General features: G+C 46.0%; 1 protein-coding gene across 1 annotated transcript in view; it reads left to right on the top strand.

Annotated features, from left to right (window-relative positions):
• LOC143934788 (protein-glutamine gamma-glutamyltransferase 6-like) overlaps positions 1–20,161 on the top strand; it is a 74,159-nt gene that overhangs the window by 32,400 nt on the left and 21,598 nt on the right. The window contains exons 4-5 of the mRNA XM_077458413.1: positions 10,584–10,687; positions 15,816–16,061. Coding sequence (XP_077314539.1) covers positions 10,584–10,687; positions 15,816–16,061 — 350 coding nt within the window. The remainder of the gene's footprint in view (positions 1–10,583; positions 10,688–15,815; positions 16,062–20,161) is intronic.

Raw genomic sequence — 20,161 nt, forward strand, 5'->3', positions numbered from 1 at the left:
GCAAACAAATGCAAATGTTAGTATCTAAAGCCATTTAACTTCTTCCATGGTCTGTGGAAAAAAAAAACACAAAGACAGTGATTACACACAATTATCATGACAATTGACTTTTTAAGTCCCCAAATAGTGATGGCCGAACGGTTCGCCCGGCGGTCGTTTCGCGGCGAATTTCCGACTTTCGCCGTCCGCGGGTTCGAACGCCTTTTTCCGTCGTTCGCCCCGGCGGACTTACGTGTTTAATGTATACAAGAACTTTAACCTTTCGTGACACGTTTATCATGTGTTACAGGACAACCAATTGAGACATGACAGCTCATGGACACTTGGACATTCCCCCTAACCTATAAATACACCCGATCCGGTGGCCATTTTACATTCTTTCTTCTGTCACTGTAGGGAAAGGATCCTGTGTGGAGTAGGGACAGAGAAAACGCTAGCTATTTGGTACACAAAAGTTCTTTTCAGGACTGGTATAGGTGTTAGGTCAGCAGCCTGAGTTTCTTTTGTCAGTTTAGATAAAGGGACAGAGCGCTGTATGCTGCTATTTTAGGGACAGCTCAGCCAGATTAGTCTTTCTTCATCATCATCATCATCATCATCATTAGCTGTTACTATCAGGTCCACAAAAGAGCTGTTCCAGCTAATCGTTCCAGCCTACTCTTTTTTGCCAATTTGTATAGGGACAGGCAGGAAGCAGTGTGTCAGGCAGTGAGGATAATTTTAAAGACTTGCTGTTACTATTAGTTCCACAAAGGTTCTTTTCAGGACTGGTATCAGTGGTACGGTAATAGGCTTGTACACGTATAATATTCTTTCTTCCAAATATAGAAAGAATATTATACTTGACTGCTGCCCTTCTGCTGCAGTCTGCTAATCATTCACAACTCACTTGTTCCACAAAGCTCTTTATCAGGACTGGTAACTTGGTCTGTCTAGGGTGCTACGGTACATAGGCTTGGGTGCGGTACAGTCTGCTGTTCTGTAAGGACCGCTATCGGTCCACAATACATAGGGTTGCCGTGCACTACTGCTGACCGCTGCCCTATACTGCAGCAGTCCTTCATTGGTATAGGGACTGACGTACAGTCTGCTAATCACTAACACACAACCTGCTTGGTCCACAAAAGTTCTTATAAGGACTGGTAACTTGGTATAGGGTGCTACGGTACATAGGCCTGAGTGCGTTACAGTCTGCTGTTCTGTAAGGACCGCTATCGGTCCACAATACATAGGGTTGCCGTGCACTACTGCTGACCGCTGCCCTATACTGCAGCAGTCCTTCAGCGGTATAGGGACTGACGCACAGTCTGCTAAACACTAACACACAACCTGCTTGGTCCACAAAAGTTTTTATAAGGACTGGTAACTTGGTATAGGGTGCTACGGTACATAGGCCTGAGTGCAGTACAGTCTGCTGTTCTGTAAGGACCGCTATCGGTCCACAATACATAGGGTTGCCGTGCACTACTGCTGACCGCTGCCCTATACTGCAGCAGTCCTTCATTGGTATAGGGACTGACGTACAGTCTGCTAATCACTAACACACAACCTGCTTGGTCCACAAAAGTTCTTATAAGGACTGGTAACTTGGTATAGGGTGCTACGGTACATAGGCCTGAGTGCGTTACAGTCTGCTGTTCTGTAAGGACCGCTATCGGTCCACAATACATAGGGTTGCCGTGCACTACTGCTGACCGCTGCCCTATACTGCAGCAGTCCTTCATTGGTATAGGGACTGACGTACAGTCTGCTAATCACTAACACACAACCTGCTTGTTCCACAAAAGTTCTTATAAGGACTGGTAACTTGGTATAGGGTGCTACGGTACATAGGCTTGAGTGCGGTACAGTCTGCTGTTCTGTAAGGACCGCTATCGGTCCACAATAGATAGGGTTGACGTGCACCACTGCTGACCGCTGCCCTATACTGCAGCAGTCCTTCAGCGGTATAGGGACTGACGTACAGTCTGCTAAACACTAATACACAACCTGCTTGGTCCACAAAAGTTCTTATAAGGACTGGTAACTTGGTATAGGGTGCTACGGTACATAGGCTTGAGTGCGGTACAGTCTGCTGTTCTGTAAGGACCGCTATCGGTCCACAATACATAGGGTTGCCGTGCACTACTGCTGACCGCTGCCCTATACTGCAGCAGTCCTTCAGCGGTATAGGGACTGACGCACAGTCTGCTAAACACTAACACACAACCTGCTTGGTCCACAAAAGTTCTTATAAGGACTGGTAACTTGGTATAGGGTGCTACGGTACATAGGCCTGAGTGCAGTACAGTCTGCTGTTCTGTAAGGACCGCTATCGGTCCACAATACATAGGGTTGCCGTGCACTACTGCTGACCGCTGCCCTATACTGCAGCAGTCCTTCATTGGTATAGGGACTGACGTACAGTCTGCTAATCACTAACACACAACCTGCTTGTTCCACAAAAGTTCTTATAAGGACTGGTAACTTGGTATAGGGTGCTACGGTACATAGGCTTGAGTGCGGTACAGTCTGCTGTTCTGTAAGGACCGCTATCGGTCCACAATAGATAGGGTTGACGTGCACCACTGCTGACCGCTGCCCTATACTGCAGCAGTCCTTCAGCGGTATAGGGACTGACGTACAGTCTGCTAAACACTAATACACAACCTGCTTGGTCCACAAAAGTTCTTATAAGGACTGGTAACTTGGTATAGGGTGCTACGGTACATAGGCTTGAGTGCGGTACAGTCTGCTGTTCTGTAAGGACCGCTATCGGTCCACAATAGATAGGGTTGACGTGCACCACTGCTGACCGCTGCCCTATACTGCAGCAGTCCTTCAGCGGTATAGGGACTGACGTACAGTCTGCTAAACACTAATACACAACCTGCTTGGTCCACAAAAGTTCTTATAAGGACTGGTAACTTGGTATAGGGTGCTACGGTACATAGGCTTGAGTGCGGTACAGTCTGCTGTTCTGTAAGGACCGCTATAGGTCCACAATAGATAGGGTTGACGTGCACCACTGCTGACCGCTCACCTATACTGCAGCAGTCCTTCAGCGGTATAGGGACTAAGAGTTTTGTCACAGGGTCATTTAAAAAATGACATGCAGAGGAAGAGGCAGGCCCTTCCGCAGGGGTGGTAGGGGTAGGGCAGGAGCAACAGGCTTGAGCCAAAGTGGGAAGTTGCAGAAGGTGCGTTCAATTACTTTAAAGGATGCACCAGACTTGGTTGAGTGGCTCGCTCAGCCTTACTCTTCTGCACCCTCCTCATCCTCTCGATCTGCACCCTCTTCTTCACTCTCTGCTATGTGCACCCCCAAAGACACTACCACCAACAACACGACCACCACCACCACCACCACATACCTTCCGCTTGAGTCACTGGAATTATTTTCCGATCCATATCAAGAGGACATTTCTGATGCGCAGCCACTCTTGGTATTGGATCAGGAAGAGGAGGTAGCAACAAGCGCTACTCAGCAGTCTGACGCCAGTACCCAGATCAGCCCAAGGAGGAGGTTGGTCCCCGGTGTTGCTGCCTACTCTACTTATAGCGGTGGGGAAGGTGACGTTGATGATGACGTGTCTAGTGATGTCACGTGGGTGCCCACAAGAGAGGAAGAGGAGGGGAGTTCAGAGGGAGATATGGACCAGCAGATAGGGAGGAGAAGCAGCAATGACTTACATTGCACAGCAGGGACAAAGCAGACTGCAAATGTATCAGGAGCGAGTCATCGACCATGTACGGTCACATCTGGCGCTCCCAGGACACCGGCACATGGCTCCGCAGTGTGGGCTTTTTTTAACGTGTCCGCTGCTGACAATAGCGTTGCCATCTGCAATCTTTGCAGTCAACGCGTTAGTCGCGGTAAGCCCAATACTCACCTAGGGACGACCGCCTTAAGAAGGCACATGAGCAGCCATCACCGAGCCCAGTGGGAGCAACGGAACACACAAAGCCACACTGCAGGCTCTCACCGTCCAGCCTCGTCTTCTACTTCTCCTTCTCCTCTCTCCTCACAATTGTCCTCCACTCCACCTTCCATCACGCCAAGCTCACATTTTTCTGCAAAAAGGCAGGCTTCCGTGGGCCTAATGTTTGAGCGTAAAAAAATGATGACGCCGGATAACCCTCTTGCCCAACGGTTGGCGGCTGGCTTGTCAGAACTCATAGCCCGCCAACTACTGCCATATAAACTGGTGGACTCGGAGGCCTTTCGCAAATTTGTGGCCATTGGAACACCACAATGGAAGGTCCCAGGAAGGAAGTATTTCTCAGAGAAGGGCATCCCAGAGCTATATGGCCATGTTCAGCGGCAAGTGAATGTATCTCTGGCACACAGTGTCGGTGCCAAGATACATCTGACCACAGACACGTGGTCTAGCAAACACGGGCAGGGAAGGTATATCAGTTTTACTGCCCACTGGGTGAACCTTCTGACGGCCGTCAAGCATGTAACCCGTGGCACCCGTGTAGATTTGGTTTTACCGCCACGGATTGCATGCAGGCCTGACTCTTCTTCTCCTCCTCCTACTCCATCCTCCTCCCTCTCCTCCTCAGCTGCCTCCTCCTTTTCCGCTGCTAGCGTCTCTTCCACTGCACCGCCCAAGCTCCCCAGAACCTATTCCACATGCCAGGTGAGACGTTGCCATGCCGTGCTGCGTCTGTTGTGCCTGGAAGCAAAGAGCCACACTGGCCCGGCACTCCTTTCAGCTTTGCGTTCACAGGCAGATGAGTGGCTAACACCGCTCAATTTGACAGTTGGTAAAGTGGTGTGTGACAACGGTGCCAATCTGCTTAGCGCATTGAAACAGGGCAAAATCACGCACGTGCCGTGCATGGCACACGTCTTAAACTTGGTCGTGCAGCGATTCCTTGTCAAATACCCTGGGGTCCAGGACATCTTGCGGCAGGCAAGGAAAATCTCGGCCCATTTCAGAAGATCTTACACGGCCATGGCTCGCCTTGCTGACATTCAGCGGCGACACCATCTGCCGGTCAGACGTCTTATTTGCGATTGCCCGACGCGATGGAACTCAACCTTCTATATGCTTGATAGGCTGCTCCAGCAGAAACGTGCAGTTAACGTCTACCTGTATGAACTCTGCGAAAGAAACGGTTCTGGGGAGCTGGGTTTTTTTTCACCGCGCCAGTGGCTGCTCATGCGCGACACATGCAGACTTCTGCGGCCATTTGAGGAGATCACCAAACTGGTCAGTCGCAGCCATGGCGCCATCAGTGACATGGTACCTTATGCCTTCTTTCTGGAGCGTGCATTGCGTCGTGTCATTGATCAGGCTGTGGAGGAGCAGGAGCGGGAAGATGAGGAAGTCGCAATGCTGGATGAATTCCCAGGGGGGGCTACTCTATCTGAGACAAGTCAACAACAGGAGTCTGATGAGGAGTCAGAGGAGGATGGTGCCGGGGCGGATGAGCAGGAGCAAGAAGAGCATGCTTTAAACCTTTCTGGGATCCCTGTTGTGCGAGGATGGGGAGAGGAGAATGAAGAGGACGACATTATCCTGGATGATGAGCAGGAGCCAGGCCACCACACCGCTTCCACTTTAGTGCAAATGGGGGCCTTCATGCTCCAGTGTTTTAATAGGGACCCCCGTATAAAAAGCATGAGGGTCAAGGACCAGTACTGGGTGGCAACGTACTTAGACCCCCGGTACAAACACAAAATGGCGGAAATGTTACCGCCGTCGCAGAGGGCTGTCAGAATGCAGCACTTCCAGGCCTTGCTTCGAGAAATGCTGCATTCTGCTTTTGCGTGCGCTGGCAGAGGAGCAATTCCCACTCCCAGAGAAGGATTTGCGGGTACCAATCCAACAGCGCCTGCAAGAAGAGGCCGGTTTGAAGATGTGTTGGTGACTTCGGATATGAGGTCATTCTTTCAGCCGACCCATCGACAGGTGTCATCCGGATCCAGCATCAGGGAACGCCTAGACCGTCAGGTGTCCGACTACATTGGGTTAACGGCCGATGTGGACGCTCTGAGGAGTGATGAACCCCTAGACTACTGGGTGGGCAGGCTTGACCTCTGGCCAGAGCTTGCCCAATTTGCAATCGAACTGTTGGCTTGCCCCTCATCCAGTGTCCTGTCCGAAAGGACGTTCAGCGCAGCAGGGGGGATTGTGACCGATAAGCGTACTCGCCTAGCTCACCACAGTGTTAACTACCTCACATTTCTAAAAATGAATGAGGCATGGATCTCGGAGGAATTCAACACATGTGATCAGTAGACCATGTATATGTCTATAAACAATTTTTGGAATCAAGCACACAGACCTTCTTAATTCATTTGGCTCACTTCCCTGACCCAAAAAAGCACACCGTACTATATGCCCCTACCCTCCTCTTTGAAGAGGTTGAGCGGTGTCATATTTCTACTGGGGCTGCTTATTATGAGGGGTTCCCACCATCCCTGTGCTGTGCTGACTTCCTCCTGGGTGTTCTTATTATGAGGGGCTCCCACCATCCCTGTGCTGTGCTGACTTCCTCCTGGGGGTTCTTATTATGAGGGGATCACACCATCCCTGTGCTGTGCTGACTTCCTCCTGGGGCTGCTTACGGTGCTGCTGTCAGCGCTGTATGTCACGGAGCTGCTGTCAGCGCTGTATGTCACGGAGCTGCTGTCAGCGCTGTATGTCACGGAGCTGCTGTCAGCGCTGTATGTCACGGAGCTGCTGTCAGCGCTGTATGTCACGGAGCTGCTGTCAGCGCTGTATGTCACGGAGCTGCTGTCAGCGCTGTATGTCACGGAGCTGCTGTCAGCGCTGTATGTCACGGAGCTGCTGTCAGCGCTGTATGTCACGGAGCTGCTGTCAGCGCTGTATGTCACGGAGCTGCTGTCAGCGCTGTATGTCACGGTGCTGCTGTCAGCGCTGTATGTCACGGAGCTGCTGTCAGCGCTGTATGTCACGGAGCTGCTGTCAGCGCTGTATGTCACGGAGCTGCTGTCAGCGCTGTATGTCACGGAGCTGCTGTCAGCGCTGTATGTCACGGAGCTGCTGTCAGCGCTGTATGTCACGGTGCTGATGTCAGTGCTCTGTATTACGGTGCTGCTGTCAGTGCTCTGTATCTCCTGCACCCTCTTGTTTGCCTACCCTGGTCCCTGACCTTCCCTCTCCTCCATTGCCTTCATTAGCTCCATAGTCCTGAATTGTCAGAACAATTTCCCAAATAAAAAAAAAATGCTTGTAGTTATCGATCCCAAATTCACCTCATACATGTATTATGCTATTGTCCAGGTGGTGGGACTACGTGCTACCCCCTAATAATTACCCCGTGGCCGCAAATTCGACCTAAAGGTTTGCGAAATTCGCCTCCCATTGAAGTCAATGGAGCCCGCGGCGAACGGTCGTTTTCGCGAACGTTTGTGTCCGTTCGCGTTTCGCGTTCGCGAAACGTCCCGTCGGAAGTTCGTCCATCACTATCCCCAAAGCCTTTCCCATTAATGCAATATAGTTGCCATACCTTTCTATACTACGCAGTGGTATTGGAAATCTTTGCCATATTACCCAAGAAAAATGTCAATGCCATTTGTGTCCAATTACATACAAGCCAAAATGGTAGATTAGCCCAGGGCGCAAATATTGGAATGTTCATGCAGTCTTGTTGCTGGCTGTGCTTAGGGTGTGAACTGTCATTCCTTATCTCTCCTTCAGAACTGTGTAATCTGTCCTGGCTGCTATCTTTCATAACTGACCTACCAAAGGTCCTCTATCATATTCTGAACCTGAAACTTACATCAAACCTTTTTCATAGCCGGGAAACATTGACCAGAATATTCTTACCATGCTTGCAGCTCACTAAGTTCTGCTAACATTGTTTCCCCCAGTGCTATATTTGAGTAACCATGCGTCTATCTCCATTTTGACTCTAAGCAACTGTCCTACATATTGCTTTTTAGTTTCTAGACCCCGCATTTTCGTTTTACACGGGAACTGGGTTTGATTACTATGGGTTCCGTGCTGTGGATGGCTACCCCACCTGGCTGAATAACACACATGAAGCCTTGGGGTCGTTTTCGGGTATAATTTCCTTTCGATATCATTATTCGCCGCCCGACAATATTTTGAAGTGTGACCCCCCCTTTTACACAAAAAACATTTTAGTTCTGGTTTCCCTGCATAGGCCATTTTTTTAGCATATGGCTCTGGAAACCCACATTGCTGGATAATATTACTGCGATTGGAATGCACAGACTTTACACTTTCGTTGTCTGAGGAGTCATCCGAAGTGTCAACTCCTGAGTCAATTTCAAGTGCAGTTATCCCACCTTTATTTGCTTCTTCCACATCGATTCCCATCACAGTACTATCATTTGCAGTGATACTAGCATACGGGTTTTCTTCATGTTTCACTTCTAGCTTTTCTGTACACTGAGCATGTGCGGAGGGTACCTCCACTATTGCACACTTGGAGGATAATTCCATTATGGCTGCTTGTGCCTTAAGCCTTGTGATAACCTGCAAATTCTCAGCCTCCCTTTGATTCAAAGAGGCAATGCAACTTTCTCTTAATTTACACGTTTGTTCTACTTCATCTAATCTCTGTTGCAATACACATTTCTCAGTCACTAATTGTTTAATCCGACTACAAGCATCTGCATCAGCCTTTTCAATCCTCATTGCTATATCACTTACCTGTTCCATCACTTTTTCTCTATCAGCAAACCATTCTAATTCTTTTTGTTCCGCAATTTCTTTCATTCTCAGCAACATGCATACAGAATTGGCTATTCTCTTTTTCTTGCCCTTTTTTGAAGATTTTTTATACTTTATGGCATCATTATGAGTATTGCATTGTTTCAATAGATCATTGAATTGGTGTGTTAAAGCATCCTTTCCTATACTGTTGAATTGAATACAAGCATTTTTCCCAAGAAACTCTTCAAGGATATCCATTGACATGCTAATTAGCCTATCCACACTACAGTTGCTTAGACAATAGAAAACAGACAACAAATGGACAACCCCCCCTAGTCTTACCAAAAAAAAACAACAACAAAAAAAGAAAACAGATACGAACATTTAAATCTACAGTGACTTGTGGTTCTACAGCATACAAGACACAAGGCACACTCTTAATCAATGCCTTAGGCTGCAGGTTATTTTACCAGAGCTATATCACTCTCTAACCAACACTGTGCATTAGCAATACACTAAACAAACAGATACCAAGCACACAAAGACACAGATGAAGCTGTTTAGAAGCTAGCTTTGACCTGTAGTCCCACTCCAAATACAGAAAAACAAAACAAAAAAAAAAAAAACAAATACAAATCCGTTTACCCACAAATTTCTTTAGGAGAACACACTCTTATTCAATGCCCTCCTATCCGATAGCAGGTCATAGGGAATTTCTTTTTGGGACAGAAAGCTTTTTCACAATCACGTGGATATTTCCACTTTTCCCTCAAAATTGTATGATTTATCCTGTCAATCTGCGGTTATATCACATAACCAGGGATGATCAGTCCCTTATCTCGCCAGTGCGCCAATTTGCCCTCTGGTTACAAGTTTCTGCAGCAAACACAACAATACGTACATATATATATATATATATCAGTCACAGTTCTCACCAGGTTTTACGCGTGCGTTTATACCAGTAAAATATCTCACAGAATTTTCCTGCTCATCCAAGCGTGGTTTCAGAATTCGCGAGCCAGCGCCAATCTTGTCCACACTAGAGATGACTTTCAGTTCTGGGTGGCTTTGAGCATCTGTGCTTACAGGGACTCAAACAAAAATACCTTAGATTTTTGTGGATTCTGTGTAAAAATACGTTTTACACGCCTTCTGGGGTGCCAAATGAAGTAACTGATCAATTCACTCTATTCTTATTATTATCAGTTATGTATTCCTTTGTCTAGTCCCTATAGTTCAGCTAATCTATCAATTACGCCAAGCACATGTTATTGTTAATATCACAATACTACCACCCTTGTCTATGAAATCAATACACGGTCTAAGATCAATCAAATCTCATTTATTTCCCAAGGAAATAATACAGCGTGCATAAGGTATCAATAGAAGTTACAATAATACATAGCATACAATCAAAGTATAATATAAGCCATACTTATCCGACCTTCGCAGCTACACCTCATGATGGAATAAAAAGAGACAGAGAGAGACCTCATGGTTGCAAACCTTTTTGTTAAACATACCTCAGCCATACCACACCCCATAGCCCATCCTACTCTTTCCCGTAGACCAATCAGCGTCTCTGGGGCGTTTCCTCCCCCAGGCTAACAGTCCTGCCATACTTGGCCTCTGGGGGGCAGTGTTTGCCCATGAATTGCAACTGCTCCGACTGGATTGCCATCTTGTGGCTTGATCTCGGACGCCCCACCAGCTGTCCTTTGTTCTTGCAGACAAGCCGGCGCCATATTATCTTTGAAGTTCAGTACATTCCAGGTGGGCTGAATAGAACTCATTCTGCTATTCAAATTGTGTCACATTCCTTGCTTTTAAACATGTGAGACTGCCTGGCATCAATATGGCTGAGTTCGGCTGTACAAACAGCTGTGTAGATGTATAATAATAATTCCTGTCTGATTCCAACACTTACCTTGTCTTCTACAGGAACTTTCATGTATGGAATGAGTCTTGGTTCACTAGACCTGATATAGGATCCTTTTATAAGGGATGGCAAGTTCTGGATGCAACCCCACAAGAGAAAAGCTCTGGTCGGTGTGACAAGTAAATTATATAAAAAAAAACAAAAAAAACACACAAAATCTTTTTACAACATGTATGCTAACATCTCTTTTTACATAGTAGATTATTATTACTATTATACAGGATTTATATATCGCCAACAGTTTACAAACATTTGGTCTTGGAGCATCTTAAAGGATGTGTCAGGGAGAATATTCACATTTTCATTTGCAGTTTTATCTGACAATGAATACAATAGTAATATCAGGAGAAAACAGAGTTTTCAGAGTCTGTTTGCAGCAGCCCCCCTAATACTTACCTGAGCCCCATCTCCATCCAGCGATGTTGCACGAGAGACTCAGCTGTCTGGCACTCCCCTCCTCATTGGCTGAGGGGACCCATGTTGATTATTTCATATGTATCATTATTAATTATAGCTGCGTTTGAGAAAAGGGGGGAGAAAGGAGGAGGGGACTCAAGGGACAGCATGGACAGTAGGAATGAAGGCATGGTTGGATAAGGAAGGGGGGAGGCGGATAGGCAGCGCTGGGGTATTTTATTATGCTTAGCAGACTCGCCTTTAAACTGGTTGTAAAAGCAGGAGGTTTTTTTATCCTAATGCATTCAATGCATTAAGATAAAAAAACCTTCTGTGTGCAGCAGCCCCCCTTAGCCCCCTAATACTTACTTGATTCCCATCTCCATCCAATGATGTTGCACGAGAGTAGGGATGAGCTTCGAGTTCGAGTCGAACTCATGTTCGACTCAAACATTGCACCCTGTAACACCCTGTAAAAGTCTGTGGGAGAGTGCTAATTTTAAAGGCTTATATGCAAGTTATTGTCATAAAAAGTGTTTGGGGACCTGGGTCCTGCCCCAGGGGACATGTATCAATGCAAAAAAAAAGTTCTAAAAAACGTCAGTTTTTTCGGGAGCAGTGATTTTAATAATGCGTAAAGTGAAACAATAAAAGTGTAATATTCCTTTAAATTTCGTACCTAGGGGGGTATGTATAGTATGCATGTAAAGGGGCACATGTTTCCCATGCTTAGAACTGTCCTTGCACAAAGTGTAATTTCTGCAGGAAAAAAGTAATTTAAAAGCACTCGTGGCTATAATGAATTGTCGGCTCCTTAATACAGAGAACAGTCATTGATAAAAAATAAAAATAAAATGCGTGGGGTTCTCCCCAAATTCAATTACCAGTCCCTTCAGGTCTGGTATGGATTTTAAGGGGAACTCAACGCCAAATTAAAAAAAAGCCAGGTTGCGTGCTTGGATAAAGGGTCTGGTATGGATTTTTGGGGGGAACTCCACGCCATTTTTTTTTAAAATTTGGCGTGGAGTTCCCCTTAAAATCCATACCAGACCTAAAGGGTCTGGTATGGATATCTAGGGGGAACCCCACTTCATTTTTTTTATTTGACGCAGGGTTCCCCTTAATATCCATACTAGATCTGAAGGGCCTGGTAATTGAATTTGGAGGGAACCCCACGCATTTTTTTTAATTATTATTATCAATGACTTTTAATGACTGTTCTCTGTATTACGGGGAGCCGACAATTCATTATAGACGCAAGTGCTTTTCAATTTTTTCCTTTTTTTCCTGCAGAAATTACACTTTGTGCAGGGACAGTTCTAAGCACGGGAAACATGCGCCCCTTTACAGGCATACTATACACACCCCCCAGGAATATTACACTTTTATTTTACTTTAAGCATTATTAAAATCACTGCTCTTGAAAAAACGTCAGTTTTTAAAAAACAAAATTTGCATTGATACATGTCCCAGGTCCCCAAACACTTTTTAGGACAATAACTTGCATATTAGCCTTTAAGATTAGCACTTTTGATTTTGAACCTTCGAGTCCCATAGACTTTAATAGGGTTCTAAAGTTCACACGAATTTTAGGTCTGTTCTCAGGCTCTGGTGCGAATCGAACTGGGGGTGTTTGGCTCATCCCTAAACGAGAGACTCAACTGTCCCTTTCATTGGCTGAGACAGCAGCGCGGTGCCATTGGCTCCCGCTACTGTAAATTAAAGTCAGTGAGACAATGAGAAAGAGGGGGCGGGGCCAAGCGTGGCTCTGTATCTGAATGGGAGTTGCGGCTCTGCTCAGGTGCCCCCATAGTAAGCTGCTTCCTGTGGGGGCACTTAACAGGAGGGAGGGGCCAGGAGAGTCGAAGAGGGACCCGAGAAGAGGAGGAACTGGGCTGCTCTGTGCAAAACCACTGCACAGAGCAGGTAAGTATAACATGTTAGTTTAAAAAAAAAAAAACTTTAGACTTTAGCATCACTTGAAACAGTTCACTGAGGCCGGCTTGTAAAATGGAGATATATCCTATATGATATAGACCCTTGGACCATACCCTATATCATTTATGAATATATTGAAATGTAGGAGTCCCAACATTGAACCTTGGGAATACACTACGAATAACTGTAAAACATTCAGAGTATGAATCCTTAACCACTACTCTCTGAATTCGGTCTTTTAGACAGTTTTCTATCCAATTACAAACTGATTTTTCCAAGCCTGTTAACTTTACCTTACACATTAGCCACAGATGAGGAACTGTGTCAAACACTAGGATAAGCAATTATTGTCCAAATAAAAGAGGCATGTGTGTTCTTACTTGAATCATGGTGAGATATTTGTATTTCATCCAGATCTGTGCAGTAATCCAGTATGAAACAGAAGCTTCCATTATTAAAGACCAGTCACTGCTGCTCTCTCTCCATGTGCATAATGACTGGTCTTGTCTCTGCCCCCTCCTTTAAGACCCCTTTCACACCGAAGGCAATTTTCAGGCATTTTAGTGCTAGGAATAAAAAGTGCCTGAAAACTGCCTTCTGAGTGTAAAAGCCTGAGTGCTTTTACCCTGGGGCAGTGTGCTTGCAGGATGGGAAAAAAGGTGCTGTAAGCAGCATCTTTGGGGCGGTGTGGGTGCGGTGTAAACAGCGCTCCTAAACCGCCCCTGCCCATTGGAATGCATGGGCAGCACTTCCGAAGCGCGTGAAAAGCACTTCCGAAGCCCCGCAACATGGGTGCTTTAACCCCTTCTTTGGCCACCAACAGCTGAAAATTGGTGCTTAAAACGAGTGGCCCTTTAACGATAACGTGGCCCGGACTACAGTGTGAAAGTAGCCTAATTCTGTGCAGGCAGGAAATATTGAGTGGGTCCTGCTGTGTCAATCACAGCCCTTCTCTCTGCACATACCATGTGCAAAACAGCAAGGATGGCAATGGTGTTTTTAGGAGGCAATAGCTGGCTTTGCAAAGGCACTTGGTTAATACTGTGGATTTATATAGTTTGTAACTATAAATGGAAATAAATGCTTTTGTGCCCAGAGTTTATCTTCAAAATCAAACATTGCATTAAAGAAAAAATAATTGAAGAGCTGAAAATTAATGAGTAATTACTATTAGCATTAACTAATTGCCCACCTATTCACTAGACGCATACCCTGCTTCACAGACAAAGGCTTTCCTAGCATCTGCAGTGTAATATTTCTTATGGAGGTGAGGCTTGAACCGATAGGAATATTTACTATCAAATCCAACTTTCAAAGCACTGTATGTAAATGTAACGATATAGGATTCCAGTAGTTGTCAAAAGAAAGATCTTCAGCTGATTACTTATTATTAACAGATTGTATTTGTTACACCTAGAAGTACTTTCCCTAATTTTTTCTGCATATTGTAATATCTGCATATTTAGTTTTATATACAGTATACTATAGATGGTGACATCTAATAAATGGTGATATCTAATAAAATTAAAAACTGTAAGCCAACTTTTGGTTAAAAGCTTAAAGTGTATTGAAACCTAAAACAATAATATAAATATTTTGCAGCTTACAAAACCTTAAAGCTAGTTTTACATCTATACATGTCGGGAATGTGCGCAAAATTGTGCTTGCACACACACAGAAATGCACTGCCATTTAGCAGATGTGGCACCCCCACACACCTGCACCCATTTTCTCGTACGCCAGACACCATTCAGGTTGGGCGTGGCGCATTTTCAGAAAAGAGTCAGGGACTTTTTTTCTGAGTTTCCATTAAAATGAATAAGCTGCTTTACTAACATGCATAAAAAGCATGGAAACATGCCCGTGCTTGGTCTATAAACCAAGTCTAAAATGCTGGCTGCATTAGCAAGCATTTTTCAGACTAGGAGCATTCTCAGCAAGTACAGAAAATATGTGTTGATCTTGCCAGAAATTCAAAATGCTTATCATCATTATGTGAGCTGAAATGAAAACGTAGACATCCTTCTTGTGTAAACTACTAGTCTCATCAATCCACTATGTAATGGAGATTAATAAAAGCAGACCTTTATGAGGCCCAGCCTATGTGACAGCCACGGCTCCATCTTTAGATACGATTGAGAAATGAGTGTAGATGCCAGGGGACAGGAAGTGTCAGCAGGAGAAAACAATGGAGTAAAATGTGAAAAAGGAAATTAATGCACCATATCGATCGACTGACAGCAGCCAGGCACATCTAAGTACTGGTAAGCAGAAATATATCACCATACCTCCCAACTTTTTGGGATGGGAGCGAGGGATACCTATTAGCAAATGTATGTAGGCATAGGACACACCCCTGCCACGCCCCCTTAACAGAGAATTATGCAAAAAAAATGATTGTTTAAACCCACAAGTGCTTTTTTTACCACTACTATTCCTTTATATTGGCTTTTGAAATTTAAAAATATTCTTATCGATAGATAAATAGTGTATTTTGTATACAGCTATATAGATCAGACCAAAATGAGGGACAAATGTGGAGGAAAGAGGGACAGAGGGACTTTGTTCCAAATCAGGGACAGTGCCTCAAAATCAGGGACAGTTGGGAGCTATGTATTAAATCTTAGTTTTTGGATTTAGATATACTTTAATATACTGTATATCAGTGATGGTGAACCTTGGCACCCCAGATGTTTTAGAACTACATTTCCCATGATGCTCATGCACTCTGCAGTGTAGTTGGGCATCATGGAAAATGCAGTTCCAAAACATCTGGGGTGCTAAGGTTTGCCATCACTGCTGTATATCAACAAACTCAGATTTTAATTGCATGTTACATCATCGCCAAAATTTGACTACCGAGTGAAAAGAAAATATTTTCAGCTTTTTTCTTCTTCTAGGGGTTTATCGGCTTGGACCAACATCAGTCAAGGCAATAAAGGCAGGAGATGTTCACCTAAAGTATGATGGTGCTTTTGTATTCTCTGAGGTGAATGCAGATGAGATATCCTGGACCTACTACAAGGACAAAGATTATTATAACAAAATCAAGACCAACAGTAGCACCATTGGAAAATTTACCAGCACAAAGGCTGTTGGCTCTGGAAATCGCAATGATATTACTTCCAGCTACAAATATGCAGAAGGTAAGACTGTGCGTTTTAGTATTCCTTTAAGGCCCCTTTCACACTGAGGCATTTTTCAGGCGCTACAGTGCTAAAAATAGCGCCTGAAAAAATCCGGCCCCTTTCACTCCAGTGTGAAAGCCGGGGGGCTTTCACACTGGAGCGGTGTGCTAGCAGGACAGTAAAAAAAGTCCTGCTAGCAGCATCTTTGGAGCGGTGAAGGAGCGGTGTGTTCACCGCTCCTAAACCGCTCCTACCTATTGAAATCAATGGGGCAGCACGGCTATACTGCAGCGGCGCTTTGTAGGTGGTTTTAACCCTTTTTCGGCCGCTAGCAGGGGTTAAAACCGCCCTGCTAGCGACCGAATACCACCGCTAAAGTGGCGCTAAAAATATCACTGCTTTACCGCCAACGCCGTTCCCACCCTAGTGTGAAAGGGGCCTTACTTTTCCTATACGTTCAACTTAAAGTGGTTGTTAAAAACCTTAAAAACCCTTTCACTGCCAGCCCCTCTCTTTTATCCAGCGATAACACACAGTTTAAGTGTTTAAATCGATCTCTCTAAATACCTTTTTTTAATTATCTTCAGGCCGGTCATGTGACTCCAGGACGCTCTCCTACTATGATCCATGGGCTACAGCGGGAGGGGCTGAGATCTCCCTCTGACATCAGCCGGAAAGTCAGGTGACCTCCATGCTGGCCGCCAAACCCCTCCCACTGTAGCCCTGGGTCGTAGTAGGAAAGCGTCCGGGAGTAACATAATCAGCCTGAAGATAACTGAAAAAAAGGTATTTAGAGGCATCAATTTAAACAAACACTTACACTGACCATGGTAATCAGAGCTCAGCACACAGAGGGGGACACAGGAAGTGGCAGGATCAGCCAGGTTTTTTACAGTTTAGAGAGGGGCTATCTGCTATAAGGGAACAGAATCGCTTTAAAAAAAAAAAATGTCCTTAGGGTTATAACCACTTTAAGGAGTGTTTTCAGCTTTTCGCCACTTTCTTGCAGCCATAGTACTGTATGTGGTTGACATCCATGTGACCATTACGGATGAGCCGAACAACCGCCAGTTCGGTTCGCAGCAGAACATTCAAACAGGCAAAAAATTTGTGCGAACACCATTAAAGTCTATAGGATAGGAACGAGAATAATCAAAAGTGCTAATTTTAAAGGCTTATATGCAAGTTATTGCCATAAAAAGTGTTTGGGGACCCGGGTCCTGCCCCAAGGGACCTGTATCAGTTTTAAAAACACCCCTCAGGCCCCCCTGAACACACAGCCCTCCTGGAAGCTATTAATGGGTGCAAAACGGCCCTTACAGAGAAAATAGACAGTGTGTATATTGAACTGGGCCTGATCAGGAGAGACATTGATGCTTTTAAGGGCAGAGTGGCTGAGGTGGAAAATCGTGTGTCTGCTGTTGAGGATGTGCAGAGGGAACATGCGACTGACCTCCACTCATTGAAGATCAGGGTCAAGCATCTAGAATCCCGCACTGAGGATGCTGAGAATCGCAGCAGACTCAACAACCTGCGTATCATTGGTCTGCCTGAGGGAGCTGAGGGGAATGATACCACCGCATTTACAGAGCGGCTCACTTTTGCCTCGTGCCCCCTTCTCCCCTCACTTCGTGGTGGAACGTGCCCACAGGATCCCCGCGTTTAGAGGTCCACAAGGGGCCCCCCCACGTACGTATATCTTTAAACTGCTGAATTATCGGGATCGTGACCTTATTCTGCGGGAAGCCAGAAGTGTGGGAGACCTCAAGTATGAGAATGCTAAGCTCCTTATATTTCCGGACTATTCAATCGAGACACAGCGACAGAGGAAATCATTCGACCATGTACGCTCCCGCCTTCACGCCAAGAATCTGCAATACAGCATGCTTTTCCCTGCTAGACTCCGAGTTCAAGATGGAGAGCGGGTGAGATTTTTTACGTCTCCTGAGGAGGCGTCCTCCTGGCTCGACACGATCCGCGTGGGCTGAAGTAAGTGATGCAAGTATACCATCAGTACCTCCTACAACTTACTTTTACAATTTGGCGCTATCACTGTGACTTCCTGGCCTTCTTTGATGGCTGATTTTAACCCTCCCTCAGTAACTGGGACTAAGATGTCAGTGGCAATGTTACCCCCCCCTCCCTTTTTTTTAAATCCTGTTTTCCCCCTGCACCCACTGGGAGAGGGGATCACTATCCGACACCCTTTCTGCTGCCTGGACACCCCACTTGCCTGTAACTCCCCTTCCCCCTTATGCCACCTGACGTAGTCTACGGAGGACCAGTTTATCCTAGCCGGAAGCCCTGATAACTGCCCTTCTCTATTATTTATTTATTTATTTATTTTGTTGTTTTTTGGCACACTTGCACTAAGTTTTGTACCCCCAGCTTGCTGGGAGACCGGCACCACAACTTATATCCGGACGACCCTTTCTGTTATGGGTCAGCAGACTTATGTTCAGTAAGCCTCTTGCACACGTTACCTCCAAAGCATGGCCGATTGCCGTGCTGTTTTTTGGGAAGAAATGCCACCCACAGTTTTGGAAGGGCTGGCGGGGCGGGGGAGGGTTGTTTTGTTCTTGTTTTATTTTATGTTTTATTGCTTTCTATGCATATGTATTTGTGACACAGTCTAATGGGCTTATAGTCTTATTGCCCCTTACGGGCTACTCTCTTGGCACAATGTGGCTGTCTGATGTTTTCGCTCCATCCAGGTCGGGCCGATCCCCTGGAAGCTCTTCATTACTGCTATACTGGGTATCTGAATGGCATCGTTAACAATAGTTTCATGGAACGCCAGGGGCCTCAACTCTCCTGTGAAACGGTCACTGGTGTTCCAATTTCTACAATCCTACAACCCTCATATCTGCTTCCTCCTGGAGACCCATCTGGTGGGCAGGAAGGTCTTTAGCTTAAAGAAACCCTGGGTTGGACATCACTATCACTCAACCTATCCTAATTTTGCTAGGGGGGTTAGCGTACTGGTGTGCAAATGCCTGCCATTTCGACTTCTGGGGCTTGAGCTTGACCCGGATGGACGTTACATAATTATGCATGCAATGATGGAGAGCCTGGAATTGGTGTTGGTGGGAGTATATATCCCCCCCCCCCAGCCTCAATTAAACTACTCCATAAACTGGGCCCCCTTTTAGCTAACTATGGCACTGATAATTTGCTGTACATGGGGGACTTTAAAATGACGCCAAACCCAGGGCTCGATCGTTTCTAATCCTTGGGTGGAACCACCTCGGGCCTGTCGGTCTGGGCTGAGACATATGGGCTGACGGATCTGTGAAGGTGGCGGCACCCCTCAGACAGGTCTTTCACCTGCTATTCCGCTACTCACAGAACTCTCTCGTGCATTGACCTTATGTTCGCGGGGAGCTCCTTATTGCCCAGGGTTCAGCAGGTTTCTATCCTTCCGAGGGGGATATCCGACCACACACCGCTTCTCCTTCAGCTTTCCTTGGAAGGATCAACCACAGATAGGTTGTGGCGGCTGTCTAGATTCTAGATCTCTGACCCTGGGGTGGATTCTGGATTTTGCTCACAAATGGCTACCTATTGGGCACTCAATCCAGGGTCGGCCCCGGCGGCGGTGGTGTGGGATGCCTTTAAGGCCTCAGCTAGGGGTCATTACCAGTCACTTATTGGTGGAGCTTGCAGACAGATGAAGGCAGATCTGGCCAGGGCTGAGGAAAGGGCTGCCTCCTTAGAGTGGCAGTATACCCAAAATAGGGACCGGGAGACCTATACTAGGCTCTAGGAGAGCACTAGGGAAGTTATGCTGATCCGTACATCACTCACCAAAAAGAAGCTACTTCAGCAGTCTCAGAGGATTTTTGAGGAGGGGGAAAGTGGTGGTAGACTTTTGACCTGGCTGGCAAGGGAACAGTCAGACTCTATGAGTGTTTCCTCGTTGATCGACGGGGATGGGGTCAGACGGACCTCCTCCAGAGCGATTAACAAGGGCTTTGCGTCCTACTACGCTCACCTCTACTCCACTCGGGTTGACTATTCCATGGAGGACCTACACATATATCTCTCAAGCGTAGACTTCCCTGTCCTGACTGAAACATACTGAAACCAACTTGACTCCCCCATCACTCTCACGGAGG

Source organism: Lithobates pipiens, unplaced genomic scaffold (assembly GCF_037356315.1).
Source record: "Lithobates pipiens isolate NorthernLeopardFrog02 unplaced genomic scaffold, aLitPip1_a1.2 Scaffold_28, whole genome shotgun sequence".
Taxonomy (NCBI): Eukaryota; Metazoa; Chordata; class Amphibia; order Anura; family Ranidae; genus Lithobates; species Lithobates pipiens.